This window comes from Bos javanicus, chromosome 1, assembly GCF_032452875.1.
Source record: "Bos javanicus breed banteng chromosome 1, ARS-OSU_banteng_1.0, whole genome shotgun sequence".
In the NCBI taxonomy this organism is placed as follows: domain Eukaryota; kingdom Metazoa; phylum Chordata; class Mammalia; order Artiodactyla; family Bovidae; genus Bos; species Bos javanicus.
In genome coordinates this window covers 129,895,901-129,917,542 of record NC_083868.1, presented here as the reverse complement: position 1 = coordinate 129,917,542, position 21,642 = coordinate 129,895,901, and the positions used below count along the sequence as shown (strand labels likewise).

The 21,642-nt window shown below is 40.5% G+C and overlaps 1 protein-coding gene across 1 annotated transcript; it reads right to left on the bottom strand.

The window, feature by feature from the left end:
- Positions 1-3,912: 3,912 nt before the first annotated feature.
- Positions 3,913-4,998, bottom strand: LOC133252895 (proline-rich protein 23C-like). The gene has a single exon (XM_061425885.1). The coding sequence runs from the start codon at positions 4,690-4,692 to the stop codon at positions 3,913-3,915; it is 780 nt and encodes a 259-aa protein (XP_061281869.1). The 5' UTR covers positions 4,693-4,998.
- Positions 4,999-21,642: the final 16,644 nt, after the last annotated feature.

The window sequence follows — 21,642 nt, the reverse complement described above, 5'->3', positions numbered from 1 at the left end:
ACACGGCATGGACTTTACACATTGGTGTGGACACTATAAGCTGAGGGTAGCTTACAGCACAAGGTGTTCTATGAGTACCACACTTAGTCCAAGGCTGAGAGTTATGGCCATGGGAAATGGATACTGCCTCACTGGGACCCCCAGGAAAACTGAATATGAACTGAGGCTGTTCAAAGTAGGACAGTAGGGGCTACTTATTCAGAACTTGATATATAGCAAGAGAGTCAGCCCTGTCACTTGCATTTGAGAGCTGATAGGCAGGTAAGGGAGCGAGAAAGGTTTATAGTGCAAAAAGGCTTTTGTTGTGTTTGAATAGAGGTTATTGGCAGGGGAAAGCTAGAGGAAGGCTAACTAGATGCAGGGAATCCTATACAATTGATTTGTAGATTTTGCATTTTAAGCATAATATATTTGACTTTCTTAAAATGGTCCTGAGTTGGAAAGAAGGAAGAAAGTGTGAGTTGCTCAGTTTTGTCTGACTCTTTGCAACTCCATGCACTGTAGCCTGTGGGGCTCCTCTGCCCATGGAATTCTCCAGGCAAGAATACTGGAGTGGGTAGCCATTCCCTCCTCCAGGGAAATCATCCTGACCCAGGAATTGAACCTGCTTCTCCTGTATTGTCAGGGGGATTCTTTACCATCTGAACTACCAGAAAGAGGGATGAAAATTAGGGAAGCTGGCAGTTGTTGACCAAATCCTGATCACTGGGGCCAGTTACCACAGGGCTTATGGTTTTGTTTCTGGGCTGCTTGCTACAAAGTTTGTGGGTCAGAATTTTGTTATCATAAGTGATCTGGCCACTGTTAGTTTGTACATTCAGTCACTCAGATCTAAGGCTACCAAGGAGTCTAGCTTCTTAATGACATCTCCTGCCGTCACTGGCCAACATGGCCCACTGAACTCATGATGCTGGTGCCTCCCCAGCGCATTACTTTTGGTTAGTTATACAGTGTCACTGTAGGCCCTTCCACACCCCCACTAGCTGATATATTATTCTACTTTAGGTATTATATCAGTGTACTATACCCGTTGCTTTGAACCTTCTGATTTTCTATTGTATTGTATTATGCTTAACTTTAGTTACCATCTGGTGGCAAAGAGAGGGGATGGGGGTAAATGCGGTTGGTGCATGTTGTCTTGCCAGGCAGAGGCTTCTGCATCATCTTAGAGCAAGGTAGATGTGCAAGTTTTCATAGAGTTGTGGGCCACTTCTGTAGGCCAAAGATTAAAAGAGATCTGGGGATTCAAGTTATTAATATATAACTACTTAGTTGTCTCCATCTAATGTTTCAGGGCTCAATCATTCTGTCATCTCTCCATTTTAGATGAATTAATAAAGGTGATGTGAGAACGTCACTCAGCCACAAAGAGAAGGAAGTTCTGCCATTTGCAACAATGTGGATGGACCTAGAGAGCATTATGGTAATAAAATAAGTCAGATAGAGAAAGACATATACTCTGTTACCACTTATATGTGGAATCTAAAAATATAAAACCACTAAATATATATAATAAAACAGAAACAGACTCACAGATATAAAGAACAAACCAGTGGTTTAACAGTGGGGAGAGGGTAAAGACAGGGTATGAGATTAAGAGAAACAAATTGGGGCTTCCCTGATGGTCCAGTGGTTAAGAATCTACCTTGCAATGCAGGAGACACTGGTTCAATCCCTGGTCAGGGAAGATCCCACATACTGGGGGACAACCAAGCTCACGAACCACAACTACTGAAGCCCATGTGCCTAGAGCCCATTCTTTGCAACAAGAGAAGCCATTACAATAAGAAGCCCATGCATCACAACTAGAGAAAAGCCTGCTCACAGCAACAAGACCAGTGCAGAAAGAGAGAAGCAAACTACTATGTATAAAATAGATAAGCAACTAGGACATATTATACAGCACAAGGATCAGTTCAGTTCAGTTCAGTCACTCAGTCGTGTCCGACTCTTTGCGACCCCATGAACCGCAGCACGCCAGGCCTCCCTGTCCATCACCAACTCCCGGAGTTCACTCAGACACATGTCCATCGAGTCAGTGATGCCATCAAGCCATCTCATCCTCTGTCGTCCCCTTCTCCTCCTGCCCCCAATCCCTCCCAGCATCAGAGTCTTTTCCAATGAATCAACTCTTCGCATGAGGTGGCCAAAACACAAGGATATATGGTCATTATTTTGTAAGAACTTCACATGAAATATAATCCATAAAAATACTGAATTATTTTGTTGTATATATGAAACTAATATTGTAAATCAACTATACTTCCTAAAAACAATTCTCCAGGGGATCTTCCTGACCCAGGGATCGAACCGGGGTCTCCCACATTGGAGGCAGATACTTTAACCTCTGAGCCACCAAGCAAATCACATTAACCATGCCATTCAATTTGTATTTGAAGTAATAGCCAATAAAAAAAAAATTAAGGAAAAATAAGATGTAAGAAGCTTGTTAAAAAATAAAAAAGAGACAGTACTATCATTATTTGGAGATACTATTATCCATAAAGATAGATATAGAGATATGTCTACATATATATGATAGATACAGATATATCTGTAAAGATAAGCCCTCTGGTGGCTCAGACAGTAAAGAATCTGCCTACAATGCAGGAAACCCAGGTTTGATCCCTGGGTTTGGAAGATCCCCTGGAGAAGGGCACGGCAGCCCACTCCAGTATTCTTGCCTGGAGAATTCCATGGACAGAGGAGCCTGCCGGGCTACAGTCCATGGGGTTGCAAAGAGTCGGACACGACTGAGTGATTAACACTTTCTTTCTTGGGCTTCCAGGGTGGTGCTAGTGGTAAAGAACCCTCCTGTCAATGCAGGAGACATAAGAGATGTAGGTTTGATCCATGGCTTGGGAAGATCCCCTGGAGGAGGGCATGGCAATCCACTCCAGTACTCTTGCCTGGAGAATCCCAAGGACAGAGGAGCCTGGAGGGCTACAGTCCATAGGGTTGCAAAGAACTGGACACGACTGAAGCGACTTAGCACAAAAAATATCTATAAAGATAGATATATCTTTATTATTATCTGATAAAGATATTATCTTTATCAGTCAAGCATAAGAATTTACAGATAAATGATTGCAGAAATTAAATAATTTTTCTGGATACCAGACCAACATAAGAGCAAATTTTTTCTATATGCCAGTAGCAATGTACAAACATTTTTAGGATCTTACAAGTACAAAAACACAGAATCTTTAGAATTAGAAACTTTTCCATGACAACAGAATTGTATTAAAAGTATGTAAGAAAAACGAAAAACAGTTGGTTCTTTTTGGAAACTACCCTTACAAAGCTAGCAATAGAAGTAAACCACTTGCCAACCTAGTCATTCAAAAAGAAGGGCCATAATCATTGTTCCCCATTCTCTGTTTTGTATCCAACAAACATTTGTGCACATACAACAATTGGCTAGATCCCCCAAACGGGCTAGAGCCACCATCTAGAAAAGTTGGGACACTAGGGCCAAAAACTACATTGAACAAAACACATCTAGTAATTACTCTATTGGGGGGAAAACAAGGGGGAGGGGCAGTCGTAGGGTGCCTGGGAAAGGATGGCATTTTAAAGAAAAGTGCTGGCACTTGACTTTGAAGAGAAAGGGGGGGTGGGTTGGGGGGGCTTAGAGCTGCTTAGGGGTGACCTCCCTAGAGAAAAACCTAAGTAGCTGTCTTAAAACACGCTGTGTTTCAAGAGGCTTTTCTTTGCCCAGGTGAGCTTCCTTCCCAGGGATCTAGCCAGCTAGATGTAAATTTTGCAACTGCTGCAAAATTCTGCAAGACAGCGTGCATCCAAAACCCATCACGACCTTGTGATTCTGGCTGGGTGGGCAACATACACACAGCAGTCACCAGAACAGTCCATCCTGGTCCCAGACGGTGGCTAAGAATTGTGGGAGGAAGTTCATTCCTGAAACAGGCGTCTCTGGGCCTTTCGAGCAGGAACAGGAGGGTGTTGGGGGCGCTCGTGAGAACCTGGACAAGGAGAGGGAGGTAGAGGCTGGAGTGGTGAGTCGGGGAAGAAGTCGGGAACGTGCAAGTCCAGGTTGTCTTGGTGGTGAGGAGAACCTCTCTCTGGAGTAGGGTTGGGCGCCTGAGGCCAGGGCTCTGGGGCTAGGCCCACGAAGTCTGGGTCGGATGCCCTTCTAGGGGAAAGGAGGAGCCCAGCAACTGAGCTGGCGGCTGTATTCATCCCAGCCGATGGGAACACAGTGTCTGCGTCCTCCTGATAGACCTCTTCTTGGCCAGCGATCTCTGGGACAGGTCCATAGAATCCCTGCTCGAGGGCGACACATTCCCCAGGAGCGTTCAGGAAAGAGCCCTGTTCCAGACCAAGGGCTGAGTGGCTCTCCCCTTCTAGGAATTCGAGGAGGGCTCCAGGGATCAGTATGAGGGTGTTATCCCCGAGAGAAACTTGCAGCACGGATGTGGGCTCGGGCTCCAGCACCAGGTCGACCTCGTCCAGGGGCAGGTGCAGGGCATAGCCGTCGGCCAGAATCACCAGGGAGGTGAGCGCTCCCATGTCTGGGGTCCCCATCACGTTGTCCACTCTGGGCGCTACCTCGAACTCGTGGTCCGTGGGCTCCTCCGTTCGACGGCGCTTGGCAGGGCCGGGTCCTTCGGCCTGCTGTTCCCACTGGTCTGCAGAGGAAGCGCTGGAGCTGTGGGGCCGGCTGCCCATCATTTCAATGTCGCCGCGGGCCTAGGGAGAGGAAGGGTTCTGTCCTACAGGTAATGACAGGCCGACGCGGGGCGGTGGGGCGCAGGACCGTGGGATGAGGAACGAGTCTTCGGAACTCGGATTGCCTCTGGGGAGTCACTCAGTCCTGGCGTCTAGGGGAACTGCTGGATTTGGCCTTGCGTGTTTGAGCCTTCCGCACCTCTCACGGACGGGTTTGCACAGGAGTGGGCAAAGGATGTCGTGAGCGACGCCGGCGGAACTTGAGTCGGAAAGCAGCCTCACGTTTATTCCTGCCCCTTCCTAGGCTCCGCCCACAGAAATGGAGGCGTCTGTGTTGCGCAAGAGCTGTAGCTGTGGTGGGTAGTTCAAGGTAGACAAATACTTTTATAGGCCTGAAGAGGGCGGAGCAATCATGCAGCTCTAGGACTAGGCTTCCTGGGTCAAGAGTTTGGCTTTCCCCGTGTTGACCTCAGAAGCGGAAAGCCTGAACAGGAAAACCGATTAAATTTCAAGTCCCACCAGAGGAATGCTGCACCAGGACCCTGAGATGTAGTTTTCTCATCCCTTGAGACCTCGCCCTGGCAGTGACCTTTTATCTTCTTTTGGTCCAATAGTGAGGTGAAGTTTTGGAAAGTGAAAAGTGAAAGTGAAAGTCACTCAGTCGTGTCGGACTTTTCGCGACCCCATGGACTATATAGTCCATGGAATTCTCTAGGGCAGAATACTGGAGTGGGTAGCCTTTCCCTTCTTCAGGGGATCTTCCCAACCCAGGAATCGAACCCAGGTCTCCCGCATGGCAGGCGGATTCTTTACCAGCTGAGCCTGGAGGGAAGCAGGTTTTGGATGACATCCTTAAGCCTCTGTTTGCCTGCGTTGTCAATGACTGTCAGATCCTTGCAGCGGAGTTGAAAAAGGAAAAGCAATGTTAGAATTGACTGTCTTAATAGCAGCCCCTGCAGGATCAGCTTATATATCTATCACGATATATAGCTAGCACGACGATGGTTATCTTTACATTTCCATTCACTGAACCAAGAGTTTGTGTGCCTGCTAAGTCGCTTCAGTCTTGTCCGACTCTTTGCGACCCTGTGGACTAGCCCACCAGGCTCCGCTGTCCATGGGATTCTCCACTGGAATAAAGTCCCCTGTCCAGGGGATCTTCCCCACCCAGGGATCGAACCCATGTCTCCTGCGGCTACTGCATTGCAGGCGAATTCTTTACCGCTGAGCCAGCTGGGAAGCCCGAACTGAGTTTACTGTCTCTAATTTTGACGTCGGAGGAGGCAATGGCACCCCACTCCAGTACTCTTGCCTGGAAAATCCCATGGATGGAAGAGCCTGGAAGGCTGTAGTCCATGGGGTCGCTGAGGGTCAGACACGACTTCACTTTCACTTTCACTTTCCACTTTCACGCATTGGAGAAGGAAATGGCAACCCACTCTAGTGTTCTTGCCTGGAGAATCCCAGGGACAGTGGAGCCTGGTGGGCTGCCGTCTATCGGGTCGCACAGAGTCGGACACGACTGAAGCGACTTAGCAGCAGCAGCAGCAATTTTGACGTAAACTACATGGGAGAGGTGTATCCATTTTAGCGCAATTTTCTGTTGATGAAACGTCTTGCCGAAGGACGAACCAGTTTACTCAGGAGCCAGAAACTAGCCTAGCTGAGTGTGCGACATCAGGCTCCCCTCAAGATAATGAAGAGGTCGGCGCCTTTGATCTGAAGATCAGTTCAAAGGTGAATCTGTGCAGCGGATCTTGGTGACCAAGGGAAGGTATGGCTCAGCTTCTCCAGTATTAATGGATGAAAACATCCAATAATGATTTCAGGATAGGTAACACTGTCAAGGGAGAAGGCAGTGGCACCCCACTCCAGTACTGTTGCCGAGAAAATCCCATGGATGGAGGAGCCTGGTAGGCTGCAGTCCATGGGGTCGCTAAGAGTCAGACAGGACTGAGCGACCTCACTTTCACTTTCCACTTTCATGCATTGGAGAAGGAAATGGCAACCCACTCCAGTACTCTTGCCTGGAAAATCCCATGGATGGAGGAGCCTGGTGGCCTACAGTCCATGGGGTCACTAAGAGTCGGACATGACTGAGTGACTTCACTTTTACTTTTCACTTTCATGCATTGGAGAAGGAAATGGAACCCACTTCAGTGTTCTTGTCTGGAGAATCCCAGGGATGGGGGAGCCTGGTGGGCTGCCATCTATGGGGTTGCACAGAGTTGGACAGGACTGAAGTGACTTAGCAGCAGCATCGGCAGCAACAACACTGTCATATGGTCTCAAAGGATTTCCTTCCACCCATGTCCATGTGATCTCTCACTCTTTTTTTTTTTTTTTTAACAAAATAGCTTATGTGTTCTCATTTTGAGGGCTGCATAGCATTCCTTTGTACAGAATTCTGTTTAAATCGGGCCTCTCTTGATGCTCATTTAAACTACTGGTGTGTGAATTGGCTGACACCGGCCTTCTCTGGCCAATTACTGTGAAATGCAGATTCTTTGCCCCATCCCAGAACCACTGAACAGAGTTCCTGAAGCCACGGATGGAGGAATTCTTTTTAAGCACCTCCACAAAGATTCTGTGTTATGCCAAAGTTTAAGATCACTAAAATTGTTTTCATTCAGCAGTTGAGGTGTTTAGGTAGAGGGCAGTTTGTGCTTGAAGTCAGGCCCCTGCTTATTGGTGACAAAGTTATAAAGGGAACTGAAACTTCCTGGGCTTAAATTCAGTGCTTTTCTCTGCACTTCTGGCCTGCATCCGAGTTTATGGCTGGCTTTCTGGTGTTCTTGGCTACTGGCTAAGAAATTCCCTTGTGGTGGTGACTCAGGTCTGGGCTGTGGCTGGTGGAACCTGGGCCAGCTCTACATCAGTGTTGAGGGACCCTCCTGAGTTCCCATGAGGTGAAGGTGGATGCCATTGTCACCAACCTCTATGTTCCCAAGCAATAGGAGCGTCTGCGCTGCTACTTTTATTTGCACAGAAGGTGGGGTGGGGAGGGAAAGAATGGGAACTTGCAGGAAACAACTCCTTTGTCCTGGAGAGTTCTTTTGGTGATATTTGAATACTCCATGGTCTGGGAATAGTGGGGGCTCTGTTCAGGAGAGAGTGTGGATGTTCCATGTTCTAAGAGACAGATGAACAACTGAAAGCTGGCCAGGACATCTGGTGGGGCTTGGGGCTCCTGGCATAATGGGTATTGCAGTTTTGAATGTGGAGGTACCAGTCCTTAGCTGGTGCCACCCTGTGTCTGCTGCTCTCCTGACCTCAGCACTTTCACATCTGGGTTCATTGTCCAGACCTCAGTGACTCCTCACTGTGAGCTTCCCTTCCAAGGGAATGAGGACCTGGACTGAGACAAAGGCAATTACTGGAGACCTGGCATAGATGCACCTGATGTCCTCTTCTGCTCAGCCTCTTTCTAATTGAGTGATCATGGGCAAGTCATTGCACCTTCACTAACCTCAGTTTCCTTACATGTGAAGTGGGGAGAGTGCCATCTACTGTGCAGAGGGGTTGTGAAATAATCTACATAAGATGTTTTTGGAGCCTGGTTGAGTGTTTAGTGAATAGTTGATAATATTTATAGTACGTCTTTCCCACCTGACATTGTCAGTGCTGTTTTCAGTCTCTTGAACAATCCCTGACACATGGTAATGAATGGTAAAAAATATCATCATTATCATCCTCTTCATCATCCTAAAAAGGGGTCTGATCTGTTAGAAAGTACTTTTCTAGGTGTTTTCACAGCATAAAATCTGTATAATTCAGGAATGGCTTGCACCAGATTAAATATCTTTCATTCTGCTTCATTTTTGTTTAAGAGACCCAAAGGGGTACCTTATCAGGCCCACTCGTTGGGCTTTCTTGGTATCAATCAACATGGAATATCCAGTCAGTATGAACTGCTTCAACCTCTGTGGTGCAGAATTAGCAAATAAATCCTGGTTCTGGGTAGGGTACAGGGTGGCTGCCGTCGCATTTGGGGAAGAAGAGTGAGGGAACTTGGGTACAGGAAGACAGGCAAAAGACGGACATCACCAAGTGGAACTCAGGAGTTTTCTCAGCATTGGGCATCTGAGCACTGTGAATGCTTTCTTCCTTCATTTGAGACTCTGAGCCACACAGGTCCAGAGGTCCAGGCCTGACAGTTCTCTTGACATTGGCACTAATGAGGGCCATTGTGTTATTCTCTAAGAATGCATAACTAGCTTTTAAACATTCTTATTTATTTTTATTCACTTCAGGATTAATACCTGGTTACATATTTTAGAAAATCTAAATAGCATAGTTAAAGCTGTAGCTCCCTTCAACTCTCCATCAGCTCCCAATCCAGTGGTGATGTGACAAGATCATTTTTTATGTATTTACACACATAATACAGGGGATTTGTTTTCTTCCTGAAATGGCAAAATATTGTGTTTTTTTTTTTTTTCTGAAAAATGTTAGAGCTTATTGCTATTTGGAATTGTTTTCCACAAAGTACATTAACTCTTTTTCTGTTATTGGAGAGAACTTTTCCAGTGTGCAATACTGGCTTTTATATGAAAACGTTGTATAAGAAAAGGCAACTTCAAATATCTCTTATACACCTTTGTCTTTGCCTGAAGCAGAATGATGATAGTGGCCCACTCACTTTCTGCTTAGCTCACAGTAATTCTGGATAATTCTGATTTATTAGGCTGTGCTTTCTGTTACTTCCCAAACACGTTACTGAGGAGTGAATAGCATTGTTATTATTGAAGTATTCCACTGATTAGGTATGATGACGGACTAAGTGATCACAAGATCATTAATGTCTTACCATTTTAAGAATGGCAAAACTGTCCTTAAAGTAGTTATTTGGGCTTTTAAATGTTGAGGCTGAAACTGAAGCTGGAGCTAAATAGCGATTTGTTTGGCTTGTTTTTAACTGAATACTTGGGCTTCTCTGTTATAAGTGAAAGGCAGTAATTTCTGTATATTAATTTTGTATTCAGCTTTCTTATGGTATTCTTTTTTTCTCAGTTATTTTTTACATTTACAATCATATGGTCTGCAAATGGTCTTATTTTCCCTCCCTTCAAAACTGTAAACATCTAATTCCTGTCTCTTGTCTAATTTGTGGGCTAGTATCTCCAATACAATGTCAAATACTAGTGGAAAATGGCATCTTTTTCTATTCTAGACTTTGGTGGGACTCTTCCAGTGTCTGCCTATTGAGCATGATACTGGCTGTTGCTCAGAAATAAATGTCATGTCAAATAAGTATTGGTCTCTTGCTGTTTTATTGAACTTTTAATGCTTTATTTTGAAATATTCCCAAACTTATGGAAACATTGCAAAAATAATATAAAGAACTTCCATTTATCCTTTATTAACTTTTAACATTTTGCCTCACTTGCTTTATTAGTCTTTATTTCTGTTTCTCAGAAAGATCACAGGAGGTATGTGATGATATATATATATATTTTTTTCCTTAAATCATTAGTAAGTTTTATGCATTAGGACTCTTTACCTCAGGTTAATTCAGTTTATATTTACTAACAAGAATATTCTTATATATCTTTAGAACATTTATCAAATTAAAGATATTTGACATTGATGCCATACTTTAATCTGCAGTCCATTTTCCAGTTTTGTCAACTGTACCAATAATGTCCTTTTTAAATATATCTCAATCTATATATATTTGTATCTACTTTAAAATTTTTTAATTTTATTAGTATTTCCCCCTAAGCTTTATTGAGATATTAATTGACACACAACACTGTTTAAGGTATACAGCATAATGATTTGACTTATATACATCATGAAATGATTACCACAGTGAGTTTAGAGAAAAATCCCTCACATCCTATAGATGCAAAACTAAGGAAATAGAAAAAAAATTTTTCTTTGTGATGAGAACTCTTTGAATTTTCTCTCCTAACAACTTTCATGTATAACATACGCAGTGTTAATTATATTTATCATGTTATACATTACATCTGTAGTACTTATTTATCTTATAACTGGAAGTTTGTACCATTTGACAGCTTTCATCCAATCTGCCCTCTGCAGGTTGGCCTATAAGATGCAGGTCAGGATCATGTATTGCTTTCAGGTGTCATGTCTCCATTAACTTTTACGTGGGACAGTTGCTAGCCTTTTGATGTTTTCCAAGCTATTAATATTTTTGAAAATTATAGGTCATTATTTGGGATTCTCTGAGGTTTCCTCAAGATAAGGAATATTTAAAGTCAATTATTTAAAGTTAAATGTTTTTGAACACTACTAAGTGATCGTATCGGAGAAGGCAATGGCACCCCACTCCAGTACTCTTGCCTGGAAAATCCCATGGACGGAGGAGCCTGGTAGGCTGCAGTCCATGGGGTCGCTAAGAGTCGGACACGACTGAGCGGCTTCACTTTCACTTTTCACTTTCATGCATTAGAGAAGGAAATGGCAACCCACTCCAGTGTTCTTGCCTGGAGAATCCCAGGGACGGGGAGCCTGGTGGGCTGCCGTCTATGGGGTCGCACAGAGTCGGGCATGACTAAAGCGACTTAGCAGCAGCAGCAAGTGATCCTATGTCTTGCTCTGGAGACATATAGCCATTTGTTCCTTATGCTGCTGCTGCTGCTAAGTCGCTTCAGTCGTGTCCGACTCTGTGAGACCCCATAGATGGCAGCCTACCAGGGTCCCCCGTCCCTGGGATTCTCCAGGCAAGAACACTGGAGTGGGTTGCCATTTCCTTTTCCAATGCGTGAAAGTGAAAAGTGAAAGTGAAGTCACTCAGTCGTGTCCGACTCTTAGCGACTCCAGGAACTGCAGCCTACCAGGCTCCTCCATCCATGAGATTTTCCAGGCAAGAGTACTGGAGTGGGGTGCCATTGCCTTCTCTGGAATAATACTGTTATGAGCAATCATATACATGTTTTTGTGGGGACATATGTTTTCAGATATTGCATATAGATTCCAAGGAATGTGACTCTTGGGTCGAAGGGCAGGTTTATGTTTCACTTAAAAAAAAACAAACTATGGAATGTTTTACTTAAAAAATCCCCCAAACTGTGGGCTTCCCTGGTGGCTCAGATGGTAAAGAATCCACCTGCAATGTGGGAGACCTGGGTTCGATCCCTGGGTTGGGAAGGTCCGCTGGAGAGGGGATAGGCGACCCTCTTCAATTTTCTTGGGCTTCCCTGTGGCTTTGATGGTAAAAAGAATCCACCTGCAATGCAGGATACCTGGGTTTGATCCTTGAGTTGCGAAGATCCCCTGGAGAAGGGAACGGCTACCCACTCCAGTATTCTGGCCTGGAGAATTCCATGGACAGAGGACCCTGGCAGGCTGTAGTCCACGGGGTCACGAAGAGTTGGATACAACTGAGCAGCTTTCACAAGGAATGGTTTTCCAAATTGGTTGTACCATTTTACATTGCCACGAGCAATGCTTGTAGGTTCTTGTCTTTCCTCATTCTCACCAGCACTGGATACTGTCTTTTTTGATTACAGTCACTCTAGTTGAGTGTGTTGTGTTATGTTATTGTGGTTTAACTTGCATTTCTCTAATGACTAATGATGTTGAACATCTTTTCATGAGCTTATTAAGCTGAGCTTATATCATGTATCTTCTGTGGTTAAATATCTGCTCAAATATTCTGTCTATTTAAAAATTATCTTTTTTGCCTTATTTTTGAATTATAAAATTTCTTTGTATATTCTGGATGTAAATCCTTTATCTTATATGTAATTGCACATATTTTAATCTCATTTTATGGACTTTCCTCCATTGTTTTATTGAGGTATAAATGACGTATTAGTGTTAAGTGTATTTCATAAAATTCTTATTGGTGATTTATTGGTAATTGCGTGCATTTTACATTTTGATGACCCTCAAAATACCAAATAAAAATATATTGTAAGTTTGGTATTGTATCTAAGAACCGCTTATTCAACCAAAGTCATAAAGATTCTTGCCATTGCTTTTTTAAAGAAATTAAAAATTTTAGTTGTTACATCTAGGTCTCTGATCCATTTTGAGTTAGTTTTTTGTCTATGGTGTGAACTAATAGTTTAAGTTTAGTTTTTGAATGTATTTATTCAGTTATTAGAAAGCCTATACCTTTTACACTGAATTGTCTTGGAACTTTTATCAGAAATAAATTGACCATAAATTTAAAGATTTGCTTTTGTCTCATAATTCAGTTTAATTTACCTGTTGTATGACTATACTTGTGCTAATACCACACTGTTTTGATTATTGTATCTTTTGTGTAAGGTTTGAAGCTAGTGTAAGTCCCTCAACTTTGTTTTTTTAAAAAACATTTTTGTTGCAATTCTAGATCCTTTGCATTTTCATGTGAATTTTAGAATCAGTTTGTTATTTTCTGATTAATGCCTGCTAGATTCATGTATAGCTCATTTTGGGAAGAACTGCTATTTTGACAATGTTTAGTCTTTCCATCATGAACATGACTTCAGTCATGAATCATAAATGTCTCCCCATTTAATTAATCATCTTTACTTTATGTTTTATTATTGTCAGTTTATAAGCCTTACACCTATTTTGTTAAATTTATTCCTAAGTGCTTTATTTGTTTTGGTGGTATTGTGAATGGAATTTTAAAAAATTGAAGTATAGTTTTTTTATTGATGTATAGTTGATTTACAGTGTTATGTTAACTTCTGCTGTACCATAAAGTGATTCAATTATACATATATATACTTTTTAAATATTCTTTTCTATTATGGTTTGTCTCAGGATACTGAATATAGTTCTCTCTGCTATACAGCAGGACCTTGTTTATCTATTCTATATGTAACTGTTTGTATCTACCCCAAACTCCCAGTCCATCCCTCCCCTAATCTTCCTCCCCCTTGGCAACTGCCTTTGTTATCTGAGTTTTGCTTTATAGAGCGGTTCATTTGTATCTTATTGATTCTACATGTAAGTGCTATCATGTGGTATTTGTCTTTCTCTTTCTGACTTAGATCACATAGTATGATAATCTGTAGTTGTATCTATGTTGCTGCAACTGACATTATTTCACTCTTTCTTATGGCTGAGTAGTATTCCATTGTGTGTGTAGTATTCCATTCCATCTTCTGCATCCATTATTTGTTGATGGACATTTACATTGTTTCAATGTCTTGCCTATTGTGAACTGTGATGCTATGAACATAGGAGCGTGAGTAGCTTTAAAAAAATTTTTTTGGCCACACCCCACAGCATGTGGGACCTTAGTTCCTTGACCAGGGATTGAACCTCACCCCTTGTATTGAAAGCCAGAGTCTTAACCACTGGCCCTATCAGGGAAGTCCTGCATGAATCTTTTTGAATTACAGTTTTGTTTGGATGTATATAGCCAGAAGTGAGATACCTGGATCATATGGTAATTCTACTTTTAGTTTTCTGAGAGACTTCCATACTGTTTTCCATAGTGATTGCATGAACTTATATTCCCACCAAAGTGTAGGAGGGTTCCCTTTTCTTCACACCCTCACCAGCATTTGTTATTTGTAGACTTTTTGATGATGACCAGTTTGACTGTATGAGCTGCTACGTCACTGTAGTTTTGATTTGCATTTCTCTAATAATTAGTAATGATGAGCATCTTTTTATGTGCCTGTTGGCCATCTGCATGTCTTCTTTGGTCTTCTGCCCATTTTTCAACTGTGTTGTTTGCTTTTTGTTGTTGTTGAGTTGTATGAGCTGTTTGTATATTTTCTCAGTCATATTGTTTGCAAGTATTTTTCTCCCATCCTGTAAGTTGTCTTGTAATTTAATTTATGGTTTCCTTTGCTGTGCAAAAGCTTATAAGTTTGATTAGATCCCATTTGTTTGTTTAGTTTTTCTATTCCCTTTGGAGACTGACCTAAGAAAAACATTCATACAGTATGTATCAGAGAATGTTTTGCCTATGAAATCTTCCACGAGGTTTATGGTGTTATGTCTTATGTTTAAGTCTTTAAGCCATTTTGACTGTATTCTTGTGCATGGTGTAAGGGTGTGTTTTAACTTCACTGATTTACATGTAACTGTCCAAGTTTCCCAGTACCACTTGCTGGTGAGACTGTCTTTTTCCCATTCTTGCCTCCTTTGTCAAAGGTTTAGTGACCATAGGTTGTTGTTGTGTTGCAAAGTTGTGTCCGACTCTTGGTATTAGGATTTATTTCTGGGCTCTCTATTCTGTTCCATTGATCTGTATGTCTAATTTTGTGCCAACTCCATCCTGTTTTGATTACTGTAGCTTTATAGTATTATCCAAAGTCTGGGAGGGTTATGCTTCCTGTTTTGTTCTTTTTCTTCAAGATTGCTTGGCAATTCTGGATCTTTTATATTTCCATATAAATTTTAGGATTATTTGTTCTAGTTCTTTGATGAATGTCCTGGACAATTTGATAGGGACTGCATTAAATATATAGATTGCTTTTGATAGTATGACAGTTTAACAGTATTGCTTCTTCCAGTCTTAGAGCATGGGGTATATTTCCATTTCTTTGAATTGTCTTTAATTTTCTTTGTTAATGTTTTATATTTTTTAGCATATAAGTTTTCTACCTCCTTGACTCAGGTTTATTCCTAAGTATTTTATTTTATTTTTTGGTGCAGTTTTTTAAGGTATTTTATTTGTTTACATTCCTTTTCTGATATTTCATTGTTAGTGTAAAGAAATGGAACTGATTTCTGTATGTTAATCTAGTATCCTGCTACCTCGCTGAATTTATTTATAAGTTTTTGTGTGGAGTCTTTAGGCCTTTTATTATGGAGATTGTTGTATGACTGTTGTTATGTCAGTACTGCACTGTCTTGATTATTGTATCTTCTGAGTAAGATTTAAACTGAGTAGTATAAGCCCTTCAACTTTTTTCATTTAAAATATTGTCATGGTAATTCCAGGTCCTTTGTATTTCCATATGAATTTTAAGATCAGTTTGTCAATTTCTGATATATATCTGCTGTATTTTCATAGGGATTATGCTGAATGTACAAATCAATTTTGGGAAGAATTTCTGTATTGACAGTATTGAGTCTTTTAAATATGAGCATGATTTCAACCATGAATCATAAATGTCTCCCCATTTATTTAGATCTTTAATTAATCTCCTCAATGTTTTATTGTTGGTGGTATATAAGCCTTATACTTGTTTTGTTAAATTTATTCCTATGCAGTTTATCATTTTGGGTGGTATTGTGATTGGATTTTTTTAAATTGAAGAATAGTTGATTTACAATATTATATTAGTTTCAGGTGTACAACATAGTGATCCAATTTTTAATAGATTATATTCTATTGAAAGTTATTATAAAATATTGATCATATTCCCTGTGCTATAACTTTATTCTTATAGCTTATTTATTTTATACATAGTAGTTTTGGCTTCTAATTCCCTACCCCAATCTTGACCATCCCCTCTGCATTCTCTCTCTGCACTGTTACCATGAGTTTTTTCTCTATACAGTTGAGCCAGTTTCTGTTTTGTTATATTCACTTGTTTGTTTTATTTAGTGAAAACATACAGTATTTGTCTTTTTCTTTCTGACTTATTTCACTAAGCATAATACTCTCTGTGTCCCTCCATCTTGTTATAACTTGCAGAATTTTATTCTTTCTTATGGTTGAGTCATATTCCACTGTGTATATATACCACGTCTTCTTTCTCTGTTCATCTGTCAGTGGACACTTAAATTTCTTCCATATCTTGGCTGTTGTAAATGGTGTTGTTATGAACATTGAGGTGCCTATTTCTTTTGAGTTAGCATTTTTGTTTACTTTAGATATATAAGCAGGAGTAGAATTGGTGGATCATCTGATATTTCTATTTTTAGTTATTTTAGGAACCTCCATAATGTTTCCCATAGTGTCTGTGCTAATCCGCATTCCCACCAACAGTGTACTACAGTTCCCTTTGCTTTTCACCCTCACCAACATTTGTTATTTATAGACTTTTTGGTGATAGTCATTCTGATAGATGTGAGGTGATATCTCATTGTTGTTTTGATTTGCATTTCTCTTATAAGTAGTGATGTTGAGCATCTTTTCCTGTGCCTGTTAGCCATCTCTATGTCTTCTTTGGAAAGTCTATTCAGATCTTCTGCATGTTTTTTTTATTATGTTGTTCGTTTTTTGCTATATTGAGTTGTATGAGCTGTTTATATATTTGGATATTAACCCTATATACATCATATAATTTGCAAATACTTGCTCTCATTCAGTACTCTTGCCTGGAGGATCCCATGGACGGAGGAGCCTGGTGGGCTGCAGTCCATGGGGTCGCTGAGAGTCAGACACGACTGAGCGACTTCACTTTCACTTTTCACTTTCATGCATTGGAGAAGGAAATGGCAACCCACTCCAGTGTTCTTGCCTGGAGAATCCCAGGGATGGGGGAGCCTGGTGGGCTGCCGTCTATGGGGTCGAACAGAGTCGGACACGACTGAAGTGACTTAGCAGCAGCTAAGCAGCTAAGCAGCTCTCATTCAGTAGGTTGTCCACTTGTATCGACTACTATTTCCTTCACTGTGCATAGGATTATTTTCTTAATTTCATTTTCATGTTGTTAATTGTTAGTATATAGAAATATAGTTAATTTTTCTACATGGATCTTAAGTCCTGAAGCCATGCTATAATTGTTATTCTGGAAATTTTTTTGTGTATTCTTTAGGATTTTATACATGTAAGATACTGTCATTTGAGACAAGGATAGTTGTTTAGTACTCATGTTCCTATCTGGATGCCTTCAATTTATTTTTCTTTCCTTATTGTACTGACTAACACTTCCAGTGAAATGTTTCATGAAAGTGGCCATAGTGAAATTCTTGCCTTATTCCTTTCTTTGTTTTTTCCCCTATGCTGTGCATTACATCTGTAGCCTTTATGGATGTAATTTTCTGATCTTAGTGGAGAAGTCAATAGTATCCTTTTTAGCACTAATTATGGTTGTTTACCTTAAACCTTTGTGCTTAGTTGCTCAGTCATGACTGACCTTTTGTGACCCCATGGACTGTAGCCTGCCAGGCTCCTCTGTCCATGAAATTCCCCAGGCAAGAATACTGGAGAGGGTAGTCATTCCCTTCTTCAAGGGATCTTCCCAACCCAGTGATCGAACCCAGGCTTTACCATATGAGTCACCAGGGAAGTATGATGTTAGGTGTGGATTTTTCTTTTATCAGGTTGATAAAGTTGCTTTTCAGACTTAGGTTATTTAGAGTTTATATCATGAATGTGTATTGGATTTTGGCGGATGCTTTCTTCTGTATTTTTAAGTGTATCATATGGGTTTTGTTCTTTATTCTGTATTATATTTAGTTAGTTTTTGGATGTTGAAGCAATTATTCAATTCCTTGAATAATTATCACTTGCTCATGGTGTAAAAATCACTCTTATTTGTTGTTTTATTCTCTTCTCTAATATTATCTTAATGATTTTTGCATTTGTGTTTAGGAGAGATATTGGCTTGTAGTTTTCCTTTTTAATGATGTCTTCATTGGGCTTTGATATTAGGATAATTCTGGCTTCATGCAATGAGTTCAGACATGTTTTATCCTCCTATTTTATGAAAATTAGAGAAGAATTGATACTATTTCTTTTTAAATCATTTAATATAATTCGCTAATGAGTCTGTTTGAAACGAGTGTTCTTTGTGGGAAGATTTTAAATTGTTAATTCCATTTTTGGGCTTCCCTGGTGGCTCAGATGGTAAAGCACCCGCCTGCAATGCGGGAGACCCTGGTTCGATCTCTGGGTCGGGAAGATCCCCTGGAGAAGGAAATGGCAACTCACTCTAGTACACTTGCCTGGAAAATTCCATGGACAGAGGAGCCTACAGGGTAGGTTTATTTATACATTCTATCTGCTCTTATGTCAGTTTTGGTAATTTGTGTCTTGAAGGCAATGGCACCCCACTCCAGTACTCTTGCCTGGAGGATCCCATGGACGGAGGAGCCTGGTGGGCTGCAGTCCATGGGGTCGCTGAGAGTCGGACACGACTGAGTGACTTCACTTTCATGCATTGGAGAAGGAAATGGCAGCCCACTCCAGTGTTCTTGCCTGGAGAATCCCAGGGACGGGGAGCCTGGTGGGCTGCTGTCTATGGGGTCTCACAGAGTCAGACAGACTGAAGCTTCTCAGCAGCAGTAGCAGCAGCAGGACTATGTACACTTCCTCTAGGTTACCTATTATTGCCATAAAGATGTTTATAATATTTTCTATAATTCTTTAAATTTTGTTTTTGCCTAGTTAATATATTTTCCAATTTCATTTGGTTTCTTCTTTAACTCATGGATATTTAGGAGTGAGGTGCTTAATTTATACATATTTGGAAAACTTCTAGGGTTCTTTCTGTTGTTTATTATAGTAATTGTTTCATTCAGAGAACGTACTTTGTATGATTTCAGCTTTTTTACAATTTACTGAGACTTATTTTATGCCCTAGCATATGTTCTATCCTGGAGAATGTTCCATGCGTACCTTAAAAGAGTGTGTATTCTGCTTTCATTGGATAGAGTGTTCCATATATATTAGGTTTGAGCTGGTTTATAGTGGTGTTCAAGTGTTTTCTATTTTTGATGTTTTTCTAATTGTTATGTCAGTTATTGAGAATGGAGTATTAAGACATCCATTTATAACTATTGATCTTAAGTGTGTCTCTTATAGACAATACATCATTGGATCTTGCTTTTTCATCCATTCTAACAGTTTCTACCATTAGTTTGGTATATGTAGACCATTGATATTTATGGTAATCACTGATATGATTTAATTTACATGTAGCATTTTAATATTTGTTTTCTAATTGACCTCTCTCTTGTTTTCCTCTGTTGCTCCTTGACTTCTTTTGTGTTAAACATTTTTTGTGTGTGTCAGTTAAAACTGATTGTTAATCAATTGATTTTTAAACTGTATTATTTTGTTATTTTCTTTCTGTTTGATATCTGGGGACCACAGTATGCATCTTAACTTATCACAATCTACTTAAAATTAATACTGACATTATTTCAGTAACATATAGAAACTTGGCTTTAATGTAATTCCATTCCCTCTTCTTTGTTCTATACTCTCATCTGTATTATATTTATACAGTTGACCCTTGAATAATGTAAGTTTGAACTGCATGATTCCCTTTATACATGGGCTTTTTTCAATAAATATGTACTACATTACTACACATTTTGGGGTTGATGGAATCCTTGGATGTGGAAGTGCAGATATGGAGGACCAACTGTATGCAGATTTTCAGTTCTGTAGGAATTGGGGCCGCTAACTCCCATGTTATTCAAGGGTCAACTGTATGTGTTATGAATCCAAAAATATAGTGTTAAAATTATTGCATTATACAATCTTTTGTCTTTTAAGAAAGTTAAGAGAACAAATGAGAGAATATGTTTATTGCATCTTTAAATAATAGATTTAATTATTTAGGGTAGTTTTAGGTACACAGCAAAATTGAGCAGAAATTAAGAAGAATTCTCCCTGATGCTGGGAAAGATTGAAGGCAGGAGGAGAAGGGGATGACAGAGGATGAGCTGATTGGATGACATCATGGACTCAGTGAATATGAGTTTGAGCAAGTTCCGGGAGATGGTGAAGGACAGGGAAGCCTGGTGTGCTGCAGTCCATGGGATTGCAAAAAGTCAGACTCGACTGAGCAACTGAACAACAACTCATATACTGCTCCCCGCCGTGTACAGCCTCCCCAAATATCAACCTCCTAGACCAGAGTAGTACATTTGTTGCAGTTGATGAACCTACACTGACACAGCATAATCACTCAAAGTTCATAGTGTATAGGTATAATTTTTAAAATTTATTTTTACACTTTTACGGGTTTTGACAAATGCATATATCCATCATTATAGTATCATTCAGAATGGTTTCATTGTCTTAACAATTCTCTGCTCTGCCTATTCTTCCTTCCCTCCTTCCTAAGCCCTGGCAATCACTGATCTTTTCATGGTCTCCATAATTTTGCTTTGGAATTATTATTATTATATTATTATAGTTGGAATTATTCAATTTGCAGCTTTTTAAGATTGGCTTCTTTCACTTGGTAATGTGTATTTAAGGTCTTTTCTTGGCTTGATAATTCATTTATTTTTATTATTGAATAGTATGGGTGTACCGAAGTTTATTTTGGTTGCTTCCAAGTTTCATCAGTTGTGGATAAAGTGGCTATAAATATCTGAATGCAGGTCTTTGTGTGGACTTACATTTTTTCGCATTTGTTTGTTTATTTTTGGCTGCACTGAGTTATCGTTCTGTGCACGGGCTTTCTCTAGTTACGGAGAGCGGGGGCAACTCTTTGTTGTGGTGTGTGGTCGTCTTGTTGTGGTGGTCTCTTGTTGTGGAGCACAGGCTCTAGGCTAGTGGGCTTCAGTAGTTGCTGCACGCAGGCTCAGTGTTTGTGGCACAGGGACTTAGTTGCTCCGCAGCATGTGGAATCCTCCTGGACCCAGGGATCAAATTTGTATCTCCCGCATTGGTAGGCAGATTCGTACCCACTGTACCACAAGGGAGGTCCTGGACTTGCATTTTTGAACTCCTTTGGGTAAATACCAAGTAGTGAAATTGCTGGATCACATAGTAAGAATACGTTTAGTCTTGTAAGGAAGTGCCAAACTGTCTTCTAAAGTTGCTGTACCATTTTGCCTTCTCACCATCAATGAATGAGTGTTCCAGATCTTTGCTGCCATTTGGTGGTGAGAGTGGTGTTTTAGAGTTTCACCATTCTAATTGGTATGTAGTGGTACATCACTGTTGTTTTAATTTTCACTTCTCTGATGACATATGATGTGGAAGCACGTTTTCATATGCTTACTTGCCATCTGTATATTTTCTTTTGTGAGATGTCTATTCAGCTCTTTTGCCAATTTTTAAATCAGGTTGTTCATGGTTTTAATATATTAATAGATATTTTGTTAGATTTATACCTGACTATTTCTTTTCTTTCTTTTTTTTTGGTGCTAATGTAAATGGCATTGGGC

Coding starts and splice junctions, on each gene's coding strand:
- LOC133252895 (XM_061425885.1), bottom strand. CDS start 4,692: ATGATGGGCAGCCGGCCCCACAGCTCCAGCGCTTCCTCTGCAGACCAG.